Raw genomic sequence first — 17,262 nt, forward strand, 5'->3', positions numbered from 1 at the left:
TATTTAATGAGGACAATTATAAATGTATAAGAGATTTAATTGGGCACAAAACTCGTTTTTGGAAGTGTGAGTGTGTCGCGTTTTCAATTTCAGACAGTGTTCATCTGAGGACAATTATAAATTAGCACTGGTGTGAAACTAACATCCTGGCATCGAAGACGCCAGTTACCAACCCTGGTCGTCTCGGCAGGCCTTGGTTACCATGCCAATGGTCAGCCAATTCATATGGATAGACATATGGATATACCCATATGGGCATGGATATGTCTGGGATAACTCCATGATGCTTGTATCTGTGGCCATTTATGAAAAGAGTGCAAATATACAAAATGGAGTGGTGTGTGTGTACCGGCTTTGGTGGTATGTGTGTGTGTGTATAGATACCAGTTTCTGGTGGTGCACCTCGAATCCGGTGCTGTGCCTCTCCTCTGCCTCCATCCTGAGCTCAGGGATCTCCTCTGGCTTCAGACCAGACACTGGTCGTGTTGGAAAGCCTCTATCAGGAAAAGGGCGGGCATCCACAGGTTCAACTACGGAGAGAGCGAAAGTGAAAAGGTAGGATGAGTATTTTCTTAATATAGTTTCACTTTGACCCTGACAGATGTCTACAATCAGTTATGGATCCTGTACATACACACACACACATACACTGCTCAAAAAAATAAAGGGAACACTAAAATAACACATCCTAGATCTGAATGAATGACATATTCTTATTAAATACTTTTTTCTTTACATAGTTGAATGTGCTGACAACAAAATCACACAAAAATTATCAATGGAAATCAAATTTATCAACCCATGGAGGTCTGGATTTGGAGTCACACTCAAAAATAAAGTGGAAAACCACACTACAGGCTGATCCAACTTTGATGTAATGTCCTTAAAACAAGTCAAAATGAGGCTCAGTAGTGTGTGTGGCCTCCACGTACCTGTATGACCTCCCTACAACGCCTGGGCATTCTCCTGATGAGGTGGTGAATGGTCTCCTGAGGGATCTCCTCCCAGACCTGGACAAAAGCATCCGCCAACTCCTGGACAGTCTGTGGTGCAACGTGGCGTTGGTGGATGTAGCGAGACATGATGTCCCAGATGTGCTCAATTGGATTCAGGTCTGGGGAACGGGCGGGCTAGTCCATAGCATCAATGCCTTCCTCTTGCAGGAACTGCTGACACACTCCAGCTACATGAGGTCTAGCATTGTCTTGCATTAGGAGAAACCCAGGGCCAACTGCACCAGCATATGGTCTCACAAGGGGTCTGGGGATCTCATCTCGGTATCTAATGGCAATCAGGCTACCTCTGGCGAGCACATGGAGGGCTGTGCGGCCCCCCAAAGAAATGCCACCCCACACCATGACTGACCCACCGCCAAACCGATCATGCTGGAGGATGTTGCAGGCAGCAGAACGTTCTCCACGGCGTCTCCAGACGTCACGTCTGTCACATGTGCTCAGTGTGAACCTGCTTTCATCTGTGAAGAGCACAGGGCACCAGTGGCTAATTTGCCAATCTTGGTGTTCTCTGGCAAATGCCAAACATCCTGCACGGTGTTGGGCTGTAAGCATAACCCCCACCTGTGGACGTTGGGCCCTCATATCACCCTTATGGAGTCTGTTTCTGACCGTTTGAGCAAACACATGCACATTTGTGGCCTGCTGGAGGTCATTTTGCAGGGCTCTGGCAGCGCTCCTCCTGCTCCTCCTTGCACAAAGGCGGAGGTAGCGGTCCTGCTGCTGGGTTGTTGCCCTCCTACGGCCTCCTCCACATCTCCTGATGTACTGGCCTATCTCCTGGTAGCGCCTCCATGCTCTGGACACTACGCTGACAGACACAGCAAACCTTCTTACCACAGCTCGCATTGATGTGCCATCGTGGATGAGCTTGCACTACCTGAGCCACTTGTGTGGGTTGTAGACTCCGTCTCATGCTACCACTAGAGTGAAAGCACCGTCAGCATTCAAAAGTGACCAAAACATCAGCCGGGAAGCATAGGAACTGAGAAGTGGTCTGGTCACCACCTGCAGAACCACTCCTTTATTGGGGGTGTCTTGCTAATTGCCTATAGTTTCCACCTGTTGTCTATTCCATTTGCACAACAGCATGTGAAATGTTGCTTCCTAAGTGGACAGTTTGATTTCACAGAAGTGTGATTGACTTGGAGTTACATTGTGTTGTTTAAGCGTTCCCTTTATTTTTTTGAGCAGTGTATATATATATATATATATATATATATAACATGATTCTATGTATAATACACCTACCCTGGTTCTGTCGGTTCCTACCCTGATTCTGGGCGTATACCCTGGTAGTCTGTACTATACCTGCCCTGATTCTGGGTGTATTGATCATAGCTTTAGGCACACCTACCCTGGTTATCTGTGTTGACCTGGTTGAAACTCTCAGGGTGGATGAAGCCCAGTCCGTCCAGGCCCATGTCCAGGTCCAGGTCTTCTTCCTGGGGCAGCAGGTCCAGGGTAGTCCTGGTGCTGTCTGGAAGACTGTCGGGCATCAGGGCGTCATTTCCGTAGCTCACCCGCACGTCACTCTGCAGGTTAGACAGCTGCTGGGCCATATCTGCCTGCTCCTTCTGCAACAACTCTGGAGAGGGAAGGAGAGAGGGAGGGGAAGAGGAGAGGGAGGAAAAGAGAATAAGGTGGGAGAAAGAAGAAAATAGAAAAAGGGGAAGAGGGTGAAAGACAGCAGCAGAGAGAGAAGAATAGAAAGGGGAGGATGGAAGGTGTAAGAAACAAGGAAAACCAGGGTAGAGAGGAAAAAGAGAAAACACTGTTGCAGTAGAGTGGTAAATGACTGTGTAACTGAACAATTACAATAATTTATTAGTACATACAAAGACAACAATAAAATAGGATCACCATTTCCTATATAAAGTGCATACGGAAAGTATTCAGACCCCTTGACAATTTTCCATGATTTGTTACGTTATAGCCTCAGGGACTATGGTGGTCTGCTTGAAACATTTAGGAATTACAGACTCAGTCGGGGAGAGGTTGAAAATGTCAGTGAAGACACTTGCAAGTTGGTCCGCGCATGCTTTGAGTACACGTCCTGGTAATCCATCTGGCTCCGCGGCTTTGTGAATGTTGACCTGTTTAAAGGTTTTATTCACATCGGCTACCGAGAGCGTTATCACAGAGTCATCCAGAACAGCTGGTGCGCTCAAAAATGCTTCAGTGTTGCTTGCCTCGAAGTGAGCATAAAAAAGGCATTTAGCTTGTCTGTTAGGCTTGTGTCACTGGGCAGCTCACGTCTGGGTTTCCCTTTGTAGTCCGTAATAGTTTTCAAGCCCTGCCACATTCGATGAGCGTCAGAGCCGGTGTAGAAGGATTCAATCTTAATCCTGTATTGACACTTTGCTTGTTTGATGGTTCGTCTGAGGGCATAGAGTGATTTCTTATATGCGTCCAGATTAGTGTCCCACCCCTTGAAAGCAGCAGCTTTAGCCTTTAGCTCGATTCAGATGTTGCCTGTAATCCATGGCTTCTGGTTTAGATATGTACGTACAGTCATTGTGGGGATGACGTCATCGATGCACTTATTGATGAAGCCGATGACTGAGGTGGTATACTCCTCACTGCCATTGGATGAATCCCGGGAACATATTCTAGTCTGTGCTAGCAAAACAGTCCGCTCCATCTGACCACTTCCGTATTGAGCAAGTCACTGGTACTCCTGCTTTAGTTTTTGCTTGTAAGCAGGAATCAGAAGGATAGAATTATGGTTGGTTTTGCCAAATGGAGTGCAGGGAAGAGCTTTATATGCATCTGTGTGTGTGGAGTAAAGGTGTTCTAGAGTTGTTTTCCTCTGGTTGTGACATGCTGGTAAAAAATGTGGTAAAACTGATTAAAGTTTGCCTGCATTAAAGTCCCTGGCCACTAGGAGCGACGCTTTTGGGTGAGCATTTTCTTGTTTGCTTATGGCCTTATAGAGTTGGTTGAGTACGCGCTTAGTGCCAGCATAGGTCTTTGGTGGTAAATAGACGGCTACGAATAATAGATGATAACTCTTGGTAGATAGTGTGGTCTACAGCTTATCATAAGGTACTCTACCTTAGGCAAGCAATACCTCTAGACTTCTTTAATATTGGACATCGTGCACCAGCTGTTATTGACAAAAGACACACACCCCACACCCCTCGTCTTACCAGACGTAGCTTCTCTGTCATAGACTGTTCTCTCTGCTACCGCACGGCAAACGGTACAGGAGCACCAAGTCCAGCTACAAAAAGCTTCTACCCCCAAGCCATAAGACTCCTGAACAGCTAATCAAATGTTTACCCGGACTATTTGCATTGTCCCCCCCCCCATCCCCATTATTACGCTGCTGGTAATCTCTGTTTTACTATCCATGCATAGTCACTTTACCTCTACCTACATGTACATATTACCTTAATTACATTGACTAACCGGTGCCCCTGCACATTGACTCTGTACCGGTACCCCCTGTATATAACATCTCGCTATTTTATTGTTGCTCCTTAATTATTAATTATTTTTCTATTTGTCTTATTAATATTTTTTACTTACGTTTATTTTTTAAATTGCATTGTTGGTTAAGGGCTTGTAAGTAAACATTGCACTGTAAGGTCTACACCTGCTGTATTCGGTGCATGTGACAAATAACATTTGATTTGAAGACAACGTAGCAGTGGCTTTGAGACAAGTCTCTGAATGTCCTTGAGTGGGCCAGCCAGAGCACGGACTTGAACCCGATCAAACATCTCTGGAGAGACCTGAAAGATAGCTGTGCAGTGACACTCCCAACCTGACAGAGCTTGAGAGGATCTGCAAAGAAGATTGGAAGAAACTCCCAAAATCCAGGTGTGCAAAGCTTGTAGCGTCATACCAAGGAAGACTGTAAGGCTGTAATCGCTGCCAAAGAGGCTTCAACAAAGTACTGAGTAAAGGGTCTGATTACTTATGAAATTGTGATATAATTTTTTTATTTTATACATATGTATAAAACCTGTTTTTGCTTTGTCATTATGGGGTATTGTGTGTAGATTGATGGGGGGCTGTAACCTAACAGAATGTGGAAAATGTCAAGGGCTCAGAATACTTTCAGAATGCTCTGTAGGTACCTTATGGGCCCTGGTCAAAAGCAGTGCACTATATAGGGAATATGGTACCACTTTAAGTCTTCCTCAGGCACTTCACTTGAAACACAATGTCACGCTCTGTTCTCATTTATTTTAATGAAAGGAGAAAAGGAAACCAATGTCTGTGTTGCTGGGAGGCGGTGTGTGTGTGCGAGCAGAGGGCAGGGGAGCAGCCTGAGAGGAGGGGAAACTAGACAGAGTCTGAGACTGACTCAGACACAGATGGTTCAGTGACGCACACAACTCAAGACCCAGACAAACACAGAGAGGGAGGGAGGGAGGGAGTGGGAAGGAGAAATTATAGTTATTGATTTGATGGAGGTGTAGGTGAGAATTGAGAGATGTCATGATGTTATATGATTATCTGTATCACGAACCACAGTAAAAATGGATGAGGGTTTTGTGGATATAAACTATTGATAGTGGTTGGTGACAGTGTGGATGAGGGCAGGTTACTGGTTCATATCAGTTAATGCTTGCACACAGACCTGGTCAACCTTTACCTGGTTAATGAAGGAGAGATGAGACTGAAAATAACACTCACCAACTTGGTCCTGGATATCGTCAGCCACTCCGGGCACCTTGTAGAGCAGACCCAGGGACTGGTTCATCCTCTCCTCAATCACACGCAGGTGGGTCAGAACCTACAAGTACATTTGAATGCTATTTAATAAAAATAATATCTTCTGTGAGCCATACACTGTACATGTCAGGAGGTTACCAAAATACCATTCAGTGGTGTATAGGTGTTTATGCGTGTGAGCACATTTGGCATTGGGAGTGGATGAGAACTGTTGTTTCTAGGTTTATTATTTTATTTGGTACAAATGGCAAATATTTAGTTGTTTCTGCACTGGAGAGGAGTTGAAGGCGCTCAACCAACGTGAGACGAGGTGCATGCAAAAAGTAATAAGAGCTTCAATAAAAATCTTTATTCATCTAATTCAAGTTCAAATCAAATTGTTTCGGCCTTCACGAGAATGACAACAAAATTACGGGCACCATATAAGACACGTGTTAAAAAAAGAGGAAAAAAAGGGCCTTAGCGGGCTTATTACCTGGGGTCGGATCTGTGCGGCCTTCTTGGGGTCAACCATGCGGACGTGCTCAAAGTGTTTAAGGGTGTGCTGTCTGTCCTTCTGCTCTGCACGGACATACTTCTTCAATAGGCTGAACACATGACGAGGCTAGAGAGAAGGGGGGGGGGGGGAGGAGAGAAGGGAAAAAGTGAGAGCGAAAGAGAGATATGAGTCAGAACGTCGGTCTGTGTGTGGGCGGAGTAAGACAATGGTAGGAGGATCTATATCTACTGTATGTGTCTGTATAGTGTGTGTGTGTGTGTGTGTGTGTGTGTGTCTCCTGGGTGGCTGGGACTGCAGGGCGGTTAGGTGGCTCTACAGGACCCGGCAGCAGGACCCGGCAACAATGTGTGTGTGTCTGTACTCTTTATCTGTGTGTTTATACTCTGTTACTATGTACCCTCTACCTACCCTGGGTGGTTCGGCCTGCAGGGAGGTCAGGTAGCTCTCCAGGGCCAGGCGGCGATGGTCATTGAGCAGGGCCTCAACCCGGGCCATGTGAGTCTCAACCAGCTGCTGCCGCTCACTGGCTGCCTCCTGCTCCAGGGCCTCCACCTTCTCCTGGAAACGCTGTGTGATAGACACACACACACACACACACACATTATTATACACGATACAAACCTATTTAACATAGATGATAGGTTCATGATAAGACACACATCGTATATGATACACACAAATAAAAATGATAGACAGTAAGAATCCCTAACACCACCACGCTATTATCAAATATTCAGACACACAACACCTACGGACATTGACAGTCACTGATTTAGCATTTCTTAATATGTTTGAGTATCCTCTGTGTGTCTCTGACCTGGATGACAGCCTTCTTATCAGCACGAGGTAGACTCTTGGCCTCCCGCTCTGCCTCCTCCCACTCCCTCATCACCTACACACATGCAAGAAGAAAGACGGGTTACTGCTGTCTCACCCCTTCCTCTCCCTACCCTCATCTTTCTTTCCCTTCCATGTATTTTCACCTCAAGTGTCTTCGCTTCCATCCTTCCCTCTCCCTTCCTCACTCTCGACCCTCCCCAACCTCCCCCCTTCCACTCAACCCCCCCACACACACACTCTTCCACCCTCCACCTTCCACCTTTGCCCCCCCCCTTCTCTTCTCTGCCCCTACCCTTCTCACTCCCTCTATCTTACCTGGGACATCCTCTCACGGTGTTTGGCCTCCAGGCTCTCCTTGGCCTTGGCGAAGTGGGCGTGTTCATTGTCATCCCCGGGCGTCTCCAGATAACGGTCCACGGCATCGGGAGAGCTGGGGGCGGCGGTGGGCACTGGGTGGAGGAGGAGGGGAGGGGGAGCAGGGTAGATGGACGTGGAGGAGAGGGGTAAGGGTGTAATTGAGGAGAGAGATGGAGAGAAATTTAGAAAATTACTCCTATAATATGGTCTTCAGATATCCTAATCATTCCTTCACCTCCCCCCCATTCATTTTTCTATGTTTCTTCTTTCATTGCTTTCCTCTTCAAAATCCAAACCTTTTCCAGAGTGACTTACGATAAGTGCCTTCAGATTATTTGATTTGACTTGATTGCAATAAGGAACCGGAGGCAGTAATATAATACCAATAAACAAAGTAAAAACAGAAGTTCCAAACTACCAACACTATGTAGCAGCTCCATAATAGCAGACCCTAAAGCTAGATGGTTAATAATACTAGTGTTAGCAACAACAGGTTGGTTAGTGATTCATCAAGCGAGTGAACGAGAGTACACAATATAGAGTGAAAAAGCAGAGGTGTGCGTTTGAAGTGTGGTTTGGGTGTCCGTGTCCTGGTTGGAGGACTCCAGATGTCCTGCTTATTCCCTCCTGATTCCGGGAATCTTACAAGCGCGATTTCTGCAAAACCTTTCAGGGTAGTTGACAGAATTCTTTTAAACCTAGTGTTATGGGATTTTTATGAATAATGACTAAATGATGTATACATTTAACGCAGGATTGTAACTAACAGAATTCTACCCTGTCTGATGAAGAATGTTTGTACATAGGCAAAGAGGAAGTGTTAACAGACAACCAGTCAGACAACTTGTGACCACAGTGAAACTAACAACAGGAAAGATGTCTGGTCCCCAACCAGGGAGGGGAGAAACCGTTGGGCTTGCAGTAGATTGTGTAACATGTGGTAGCATATGATAAGCAATATGTATGTGTTGGAATGGAATTGAAAAGCAGTGTTGTCATTGTCTGAGAGGAGGAGGGACATTGACGAAATGAGAGGTATATAAACCAATGTAAATGAAATGATGGGCAGAGCTCTCGAGAATAAACGTCACTGACTATTTTTGACTGGTCTCCGTCTGTTTCACTTCCCCCAGAACCTTACAAACACTGGGGACAGACTGAGTATTTTAATTTAATTGGTTAATGAACAAATAAGAACTAAATTCATCTAACACCTAGTCTCTTCCATTAATGTGACTGCCATAGACATTCCAAGTCATTTGGATGTTTGATTAAAATATTCTCTAGAATATAGTTACTTTAGCAATTCCCCCATTTATTCTACTACAGAAGAACCTACTAAAAAGCTGTTATGCCTTAAGGCTGGGATACCTTGCATGACCTGTATCTATCTGTTTGACATTAAAAATAAAATCGCTCTCATTTATGTAATATCATTCTGAGTGTAACGAGTATGTATGTATGTATGTATGTCACATTACGTGACATACCTATCATCATCATCATCATCATCAATCCTTGTTTAAACATGAAACTGCATAAATGCATTATTTCTTACATGAATACATAAATGAATAAGGAAGTGTTGATTTGATACTTCGGAACCTGTGTGTGTGTGTGATATATATATATATATGATAAGCTTGTTATTTGGTTTTAGTTTGTCTCCCAGAGATTAGCACATGACTTCATTTCACAGACACTCAATAGTCCCAAAACAACCAAGAGCAGTTTGCGATCCGAACAAAGCAGAACCATTAATACAATTCTAACTTGGAAGTCTAAATTGGACTCTGCCCTGTGTTCGGTCTATGTGGCCATGATGTAATTAAAGGATACAGTCGTACAAGCTAAGCCTAAACAGGGGAGTCCTGTCTTTAGTTCTGACCGCAGTGTGATCCCTTGGCTTTGACCCTGCTGTGAACGCTTGTTGATCATGCAGTGACCGCTCAACGACCATGTGAAAGGTGAGGGTGCGAGGCGCAGTGGACACAGAGGGAGTATGTGAGGGTAGAGGGTTGCTAGTTGGTGGAAACACAAGCTGTAGTCTCGTTCCCATACTACAGAACTGTCTTTCACATCTTGTCAACCAAGTGGAAATCTCACACGCGCACACACACACAGAATTTCAGAGGTGAGATGGAGTGAAAAATAGGATTAGTGAGAGATAGACTGTATAGACAGATAGAAAGTAGGGAGAGGAGGCGAAGAGGAGTGAACCATCGCTGGTTGGATCATATGTTCTCGTTCACAAACACTTGACTGTCAGGTCACTGCCTCCCACAACACTCAAATGAGCGGGAGAGAGAAACCCACACACACAGTGTTCACTCATACGGAATCAGTGGAAAAACAGGTGAAATCACTTGTGTTAATGTCTTCTAAAACACACAAACAGGTTAAATGATAAGTGTGTGTGTGAATGTATTCATCCATGTGTACAGTAAACTAGGGTTGGGCGGTATCTAGATTTTCACAGTCATACCGTTTCTGTACCATACCGGGGTATACAGTATTACTGAATGTGCACACAAGGGGTTCTATTTTTTCTTTGTTTTTTTTCTTTACATCTAGCCCCTTAGTTAGCAAACCGGATAACATTTATTGGTTATAAGCCGTGGCGTAGCACGCAACCCCACGAGACAGGGGTATAGTATATACATATATTATTTTTAACGGTATTGAAAATCATACCGTCTGTATTTCAAAATACCCCGGGAATACGGTATATCGCCCAAGCCAAAATACCCCGGTATACGGTATTTCGCCCAAGCCACACAATGCTTGGTGGTTAGTGAGACCAGAGTGGTTAGCGAGCATGGTTAGCGACTAGCAGACATGGTTATTGTAGTTAGCACCAAGGTAGCCAGACGGCTAGGGCCAGATGCTAGCTAGATGGCTAACCAGAAACTAGCTAGCAGATGTGGACACTAAGTGCTACACACAGACAGACAATTAGGCAAGAAGCTCTGCTGTCTGTGTGACTGACTTACTGATGATGCTGCAGACAGACCGGCAGTACAACAAGATGTAGTTAAGTGAGACCACAGGTTAGCGAGAACTAGCGTGGTTAACAGCTAGCTAGTCAGAGGTAACTAGCCGGTACGGACACTTACATGCAGACAGACAAGTAGTCTGTGTGACGGACTTACTAACAGTGCAGCAGTAGACAGGCAGTACAAGTGGTGGTTCGTGAGACCAGAGGTTAGCATGTAACGTGAAGTAGTATTAGCGTGGTTAGCAGCTAGCTAGCCAGAGGGCTAACGGCAGAGGCTAGCTTTCAGATGTGGACACGCAGACAGACAGGTTGACAGGATGCTGTCTGTGACTGACTTACTGACGTTGCTGCATACAGACAGGCAGTACTCCTCCGACTCAAAGTTATTGCGGTTGCCACCGCAGCCGCCATAGATGAACTGGGCACAGCGGCCCTCCTCATGGTCAAAGTACCAGCGTGCAAGCATGGCACGGCATGGGCCCGTCTCCGCATTCGCCCAACACACCTCTGGTGGGGGGGGACGAGGAGCCGTCAGCACACACACACACACACAGTGCGAGTCCCAAATGGCACACGGCCTATTCCCTACATAGGCCTCTGGTCAAAAGTAGTGTACTATGGGCCCTGGTCAAAAAGTAGTGGACTATATAGGGAATGATGTGCCATTTGGAAAGTATACTTATAATCGTACAGGCATGAGCATACCGATGGTGTGTGAACTTATGGGGGAATGGGGATTTAGCTGAATTCTTACTGATTTACAGTGGTAAGTTTCTAGATTGTCTGCCCCCCCAATTCCACCCCTGCATACACTCACTCATCAACCTTTAAATAGACAAGCAGAGTAAATGATGTACACACACACGGCCCCTGGCCCTCCCAGTTCCTCTCACCTCTGACCACTTCCTCCACAGACTCAGTGGTAGTAGTTGTCGTGGTAGTCATGGCGATGTTGGTGGTGGGCTCGCTATCTTCGCGCTCGTCAATGACGTCATCATCATCATCATCATCATCCTCCTCCTCCTCCTCGTCCTTGTCTCCGTCTCCATCCTGGTCGTTGTCCAGCACCTCCTGCCCCTCCTCATCATCTTCCTCTACCATGGCTGGGGCCGTCTCCTCCTCCTCTTCCTCCTCTTCTTGTCGCTGCTTGGATTCAGCTGGCTCTGCTGCCCCCCTTGCCATACTGAGAGATGGATGGAGGGAAGGAGAAAGGTTGGAGGTAGGTGGAGAGGGAGAAAAATAGGGGGGGGGGTGAGGATGTGTGTAAGTGTACTGTATGTGTGTGAGTGCTAGTATAAGTAGAATCTCGTTCCCAGACACTTCCGCCCAAATGGGCAAAAAGTCTGGTGGACCAGCGTGTCAAACTTGGCCGCTGTTAGCCAACACAAAAAGACCGGTAGAAACTCCTGGCGCATAGGCATTTGCTTAATGTACCAACCAATCATCTTCCACAGCACCTTCCCCCTAGCCCTTGCGCACTTCAATTTATGTTGCCCTTATGTTGCGCCTCGCAGTCGTGTGATTAGCTAAAGTTAAATAACAAATACTTTACTCAGTAGGTCACTCCTATAGCATTCTATGGTCTCTCACTAAGGCCAACTTTGAATCGTTGATATGGCTGATATGCACTGTGCGCAATAGCCTGGGGACGAGGACAGTATAAGTATGAATGTAAGTGAGTGCTGTATGAGCTCCTGTGTGTGTGTTTGTGTGTGTGTGTACCTGTTGTCAGTGTAGTCAGTCTCGGCTCCTCCCCACCACACATCCGAGTCATCCTCGTCCTGCTCAGTGCTGTCCGTCTCCCTGTCTGACGGACAGCACACAAACTCCACCCCCCTGAAACGGTCGATGCCGCACGGCAACAGCATCCCGTAGTCGTGGAGATTTAAAGTTCGGTCTCCACAGGACTGGATGAGAGAGGGATGGGGAAGTTAAATCAAGGGCTGTGTGTATCAAGAGTAGGAGTGCTGATCTAGGATCAGTTCCCCCCGTCCATGCCATTCTATTCATGGTTGTGTAAAAGGCAAAACTGATCCTAAATCGGCACTGAGATCATTTATCCATATGGCTCCAGGTTTTGTTAATTATACACTACAAGAACAAAAGTATCTGGACACCTGCTTGACAAACATCTCATTCCAAAATCATGGGCATCAATATGGAGTTGGTCCCCCCTTTGCTGTTATAAACAGCATCCACTCTTATGGGAAGGCTTTACACTAGATGTCAGAACATTGCAGTGGGGACTTGCACTGACGTAGGGCGATTAGGCCTGGCTTGCAGTCAACATTCCAATTCATCCCAAAGGTGTTCGATGGGGTTGAGGACAGGGCTCTGTGCAGGCCAGTCAAGTTCTTCCACAGAGATCTCGACAAACCATTTCTGTATGGCCCTCGCTTTATGCACGGGCCATTGTCAATGAAACAGGAAAGGGCCTTCCCCAGACTGTTGCTACAAAGTTGGAAGCACAGAATTGTCTAGAACGTTGTAGCGCTACGATTTCCCTTCACTGGAACTAAGGGGCCTAGGCCGAGCCATGAAAAACAGCCCCAGACCATTATTCCTCTTCCACCAAACTTTACAGTTGGGGCATGTAGCCTTCTCCAGGCATCCGCCAAACCCAGATTTGTCCGTTGGGCTGCCAGATGGTGAAGCTTGAATCACTACTCTGGAGAACGCGTTTCCACTGCTCCAGAGTCCAATGGCAGCGAGCTTTCCACCACACCAGCTAACACTTGGCATTGCGTATGGTGATCTTAGGCTTGTGTGCGGCTGCTTGGCCATAGAAACCCAATTCATGAAGCTCCCGACAAACAGTTGTTGTGGTGACCTTGCTTCTAGAGGCAGTTTGGAACTCGGTAGTTAAGTGTTGCAACCAAGGACAGATGATTTTGACGCGCTACGCACTTCAGCACTCGCGTGCCTAATACTTTGTGACTGAGCCGTTGTTGCTCCTAGACGTTTCCACTTCACAATAATAACACTTAAAGTTGACCGGGGCAGCTCTAGCAGGGCAGAAACCTTACAAACGGACTTGTTGGAAAGGTGGCATCCTAAGACAGTGTCGCATTGAAAGTCACTGAGCTCTTCATTAAGGCCAATGTTTGTCTAGGGAGATTGCATGGCTATATACTTGATTTTATACACCTGTCAGCAACAGGTGTGGCAGAAATAGCCAAATCCACTAATTTAAAGGGTCCACAAACTTTTGTATATATTGTGTATATATAGTATATATAGTGTATACACTCATTTCGTAGATGTTTTTTATTTTATGCACTTCAGGGTGGTGTATATGGGGATATTATATGGCCTAATGAACTAGTAAGTACTCTGTATCCAACTAAGACAGATAAAGATAAGAATATTTTTTTTAAATTATTTTACCCTATAAGACAAACAGACATACAAACAATCAAGACAGACACAGAGGGTCAACACTTCAGTAGGGGTGCTGCCCCTACTGAAGATGGAGTGGCTTTCTGTAAAATGTGTAGCACGTATATGTGTACACGTGATCTCACCTCTTTGGCCACAGTGTGCCAGTGCAGGTGGCTCTCACACATGTCCATGCGCTCCTGGTGCAGGAACTTGCACTTATCAGGAACCAGCAGGGCATCACTGACAAACTCTCCCACTGCAACATACACAGACAGAGCCAAATAATCAGACATAAGAACAAATAAAATAAAAACTGCCAACAACAAAATAACCACTTTTTACTAAGGGGTGGAACTCAAATAGTACAAAACGGCACACATAAATCTCAATTTATCCCTCAATCTCGTTTTCGCTCCCATAAATCTATCTCTCTCCCCCCCTCACATACACAACACATATTTTCCCCATACATACACACACACAACCCCACCCACACAGGCCTCCCTACCCCCCACACGCATACACAGTGCATTTATACCTAGGCATCGGTAGGGCACCACGATGTGCAGATGACTGCGGCACTGCTTGCGGCCCTTCTTGCACCAGTTCTGGACGCTGACTGGCTGGTTGGCCTCCACCACGTTGGTGATCTGCAGCTCAGGGTATACCTGGGAGAGAAGAAACACGGAGTCTGTATCATTATCTCCTTTCACCCCCCCCCCCCCCCATCCCATTTTCTATCTATGATTGATCTCTCCCTCATCTGTCCCACCAGCCGTTCACAGGCCGGTGAGCACTCTTTCGCTCTCTCCCAATCACTATTCGTCTACTATCCTCTCATCTGTCCCTACCATCCGGTCACAGCCCTCTTTCTTACTTAGTACCAATGCCTCTCTCCCCCCTCTCTATTATATAGTGTATTGATATTGTGTGTAGGTCGCGTGTGGCTCAGTTGGTAAGAGCATGGCACTTGCAACGCCAGGGTTGTTGGTTCGATTCCCATGGAAAACTAGTACGAACAAATATGAAAACGTCTGCTAAATGAGGTAAATATGCATTTATTATGTGACCTAACAAAATTAATTTCTATGGACATTACAGTTGGACCTCTGTAGCTTAGTTGATAGAGCATGGCACTTGCAATGGCAGAATACTGCTACTACTAATTAGGTGGGTGCTTACAATTGTCCTATTTCATACGCGTGCAAGTGTGTATTATACACATGAGTGAATTAGAAATTAGTTTTTTGCATATCCCACTCCCCCCCGAGATACCCTCGGAGAGTGCCATTTACTGACGGTGACCCTGGAGCAATTAGGGTTAAGTGCTTTGCTCAAGGGCACGTCAACAGATTTTTCACAGAGTCGGCTCAGGGATTTGAACCAGCAACCTTTTCGTTACTGGCCCAACACTCTTAAAGGGATACTTTGGGATTTTGACAACGAGGCCACATTATCTACTTCACATGAACTTGTGGGTAACATTATGTCTCTGTGTCCAGTATGAAGGAAGTTATAGGTAGTTTCGCAAGCTAATACTAACTACCGTGTAGCGCAATGACTGGAAGTCTATGGGTATCTGCTAAAATGTATGCACGCTTAACTAAGTCACCTTTGGATAAAAGCATCTGCGAAATGGCATAAATTTGATTATTATTATTTTAAAAAAGTTTTAGAACACCTACTCAATTCAAGGGTTTTTCTTTTTTTTCTTGTACAATTTTTACATTGTACAATAATAGTGAAGACATCAAAACTATGAAATAACACATACGGAATCATGTAGTAACCAAAAAAGTATTAAACAAATCAAAATATATTTTATATTTGAGATTCTTCAAATCGCTACTCTTTCCCTTGATGACAGCTTTGCATACTCTTGGCATTCTCTCAACCAGCTTCATGAGGTAGTCACCTGGAATGCATTTCAATTAACAGGTGTGCCTTCTTAAAAGTGAATTTCTGGAATTTCTTTCCTTCTTAATGCGTTTGAGACAATCAGTTGTGTTGTGACAAGTTAGGGGTGGTATACAGAAGATAGCCTTATTTGGTAAAAGACCAAGTCCATATTCTGGCAAGAACAGCTCAAATATGCAAAGACAAACGACAGTCCATCATTACTTTAAGACATGAAGGTCAGTTATTCCGGAAAATTTCAAGAACTTTGAAAGTTTCTTCAAGCGCAGTAGCAAAAACCACATATGATGAAACTGGCTCTCATGAGGCCTGCCACAGGGATGAAGACCCAGAGTTACCGCTGTTGCAGAGGATAAGTTCATTCGAGTTACCAGCCTAACAAATTGCAGCCCAAATAAATGCTACACAGAGTTCAAGTAACTGACTTCTCAACATCAACTGTTCAGAGGAGACTGTGTGAATCAGTTCTTCATGGTCGAATTTCTGCAAAGAAACCACTACTAAAGGACACCAATAAGAAGAGACTTGCTTGGGCCAAGAAACCTGAGCAATGGACATTAGACCAGTGGAAATGTGTTCTTTGGTGTGGAGTCCAAATTTGAGATTTTTGGTCCCAACCACTGTGTCTCTGTGAGACGCGGTGAAGGTGAACGGATGATCTCTGCATGTGTAGTTCCCACTGTAAAGCATGGGGTAGGAGGTGTGATGGTGTGGCGGTGCTTTGATGGTGATACTGTCTGATTTATTTAGAATTCAATGCACACTTAACCAGCATGGCTACCACAGCATTCTGCAGCGATACGCCATTCCATCTGGATTTGGCTTAGTGGGACTATCACTTGTTTATCAATAGGACAATGACCCAACACACCTCCAGGCGGTGTAAGGGCTATTTTACCAAGAAGGAGAGTGATGGAGTGCTGCATCAGATGACCTGGCCTCACAATCACCCGACCTCAACCAAATTGAGATGGTTTGGGATGAGTCGGACTGCAGAATGAAGGAAAAGCAGCCAACAAGTGCTCAGCATATGTGGGAACTCCTGTTGAAACAGCATTCCAGGTGAAGCTGGTTGAGAGAATGCCAAGAGTGTGCAAAGCTGTCATCAAGGCAAAGGATGGCTATTAGAAGAATATAAAATATATTTCAATTTTTTTGGTTACTACATGATTTTATGTGTATTTAATTTTTAAAAAAATTATAAATCTTCACTATTATTCTACAATGTAGAAAATAGTAAAAATAAAGAAAAACCCTTAAATGAATAAGTGTTCTGAAGTGTTCTACTTTTGACTGGAAGTGTATATTAAGTTATTGTATCGAATCATATTGTATCCAACCCCAATACCTCCTGACAGTACTGCAGGATGCCCTCCTTGGTGCCGATACAGCTCTTGGTGCCGGAAGGGTCTGACTCCCACTTGCCACTCTGGACATCCACGTGCATGTTGAGCTTCCCACAGAACATGGCCACCTGGGGCTCCGCCAGCAGGCCCATCCCACCATCTGTCGGCACCTTGAGAGGAGGGAGGGAGGGACAAAAAGAGATATGTTAATTTACTCTCATT

General features: G+C 45.3%; 1 protein-coding gene across 3 annotated transcripts in view; it reads right to left on the bottom strand.

The window, feature by feature from the left end:
* Positions 1-17,262, bottom strand: part of LOC139373289 (amyloid-beta A4 protein-like) — a 39,568-nt gene that overhangs the window by 3,181 nt on the left and 19,125 nt on the right. The window contains exons 2-14 of one of the 3 annotated variants that reach the window (XM_071113639.1): positions 17,043-17,210; positions 14,316-14,445; positions 13,921-14,033; positions 12,119-12,303; positions 11,290-11,579; positions 10,736-10,903; positions 7,357-7,490; positions 7,019-7,093; positions 6,610-6,768; positions 6,178-6,306; positions 5,664-5,763; positions 2,371-2,601; positions 385-530 (exon numbers count right to left, since the gene is read on the bottom strand). In XM_071113639.1, coding sequence (XP_070969740.1) covers positions 385-530; positions 2,371-2,601; positions 5,664-5,763; positions 6,178-6,306; positions 6,610-6,768; positions 7,019-7,093; positions 7,357-7,490; positions 10,736-10,903; positions 11,290-11,579; positions 12,119-12,303; positions 13,921-14,033; positions 14,316-14,445; positions 17,043-17,210 — 2,028 coding nt within the window. The remainder of the gene's footprint in view (positions 1-384; positions 531-2,370; positions 2,602-5,663; positions 5,764-6,177; positions 6,307-6,609; positions 6,769-7,018; positions 7,094-7,356; positions 7,491-10,735; positions 10,904-11,289; positions 11,580-12,118; positions 12,304-13,920; positions 14,034-14,315; positions 14,446-17,042; positions 17,211-17,262) is intronic. The other 2 variants (XM_071113640.1, XM_071113641.1) reach the window with 2 other exon arrangements.

This window comes from Oncorhynchus clarkii, chromosome 18 (genome assembly GCF_045791955.1).
Source record: "Oncorhynchus clarkii lewisi isolate Uvic-CL-2024 chromosome 18, UVic_Ocla_1.0, whole genome shotgun sequence".
In the NCBI taxonomy this organism is placed as follows: Eukaryota; Metazoa; Chordata; class Actinopteri; order Salmoniformes; family Salmonidae; genus Oncorhynchus; species Oncorhynchus clarkii.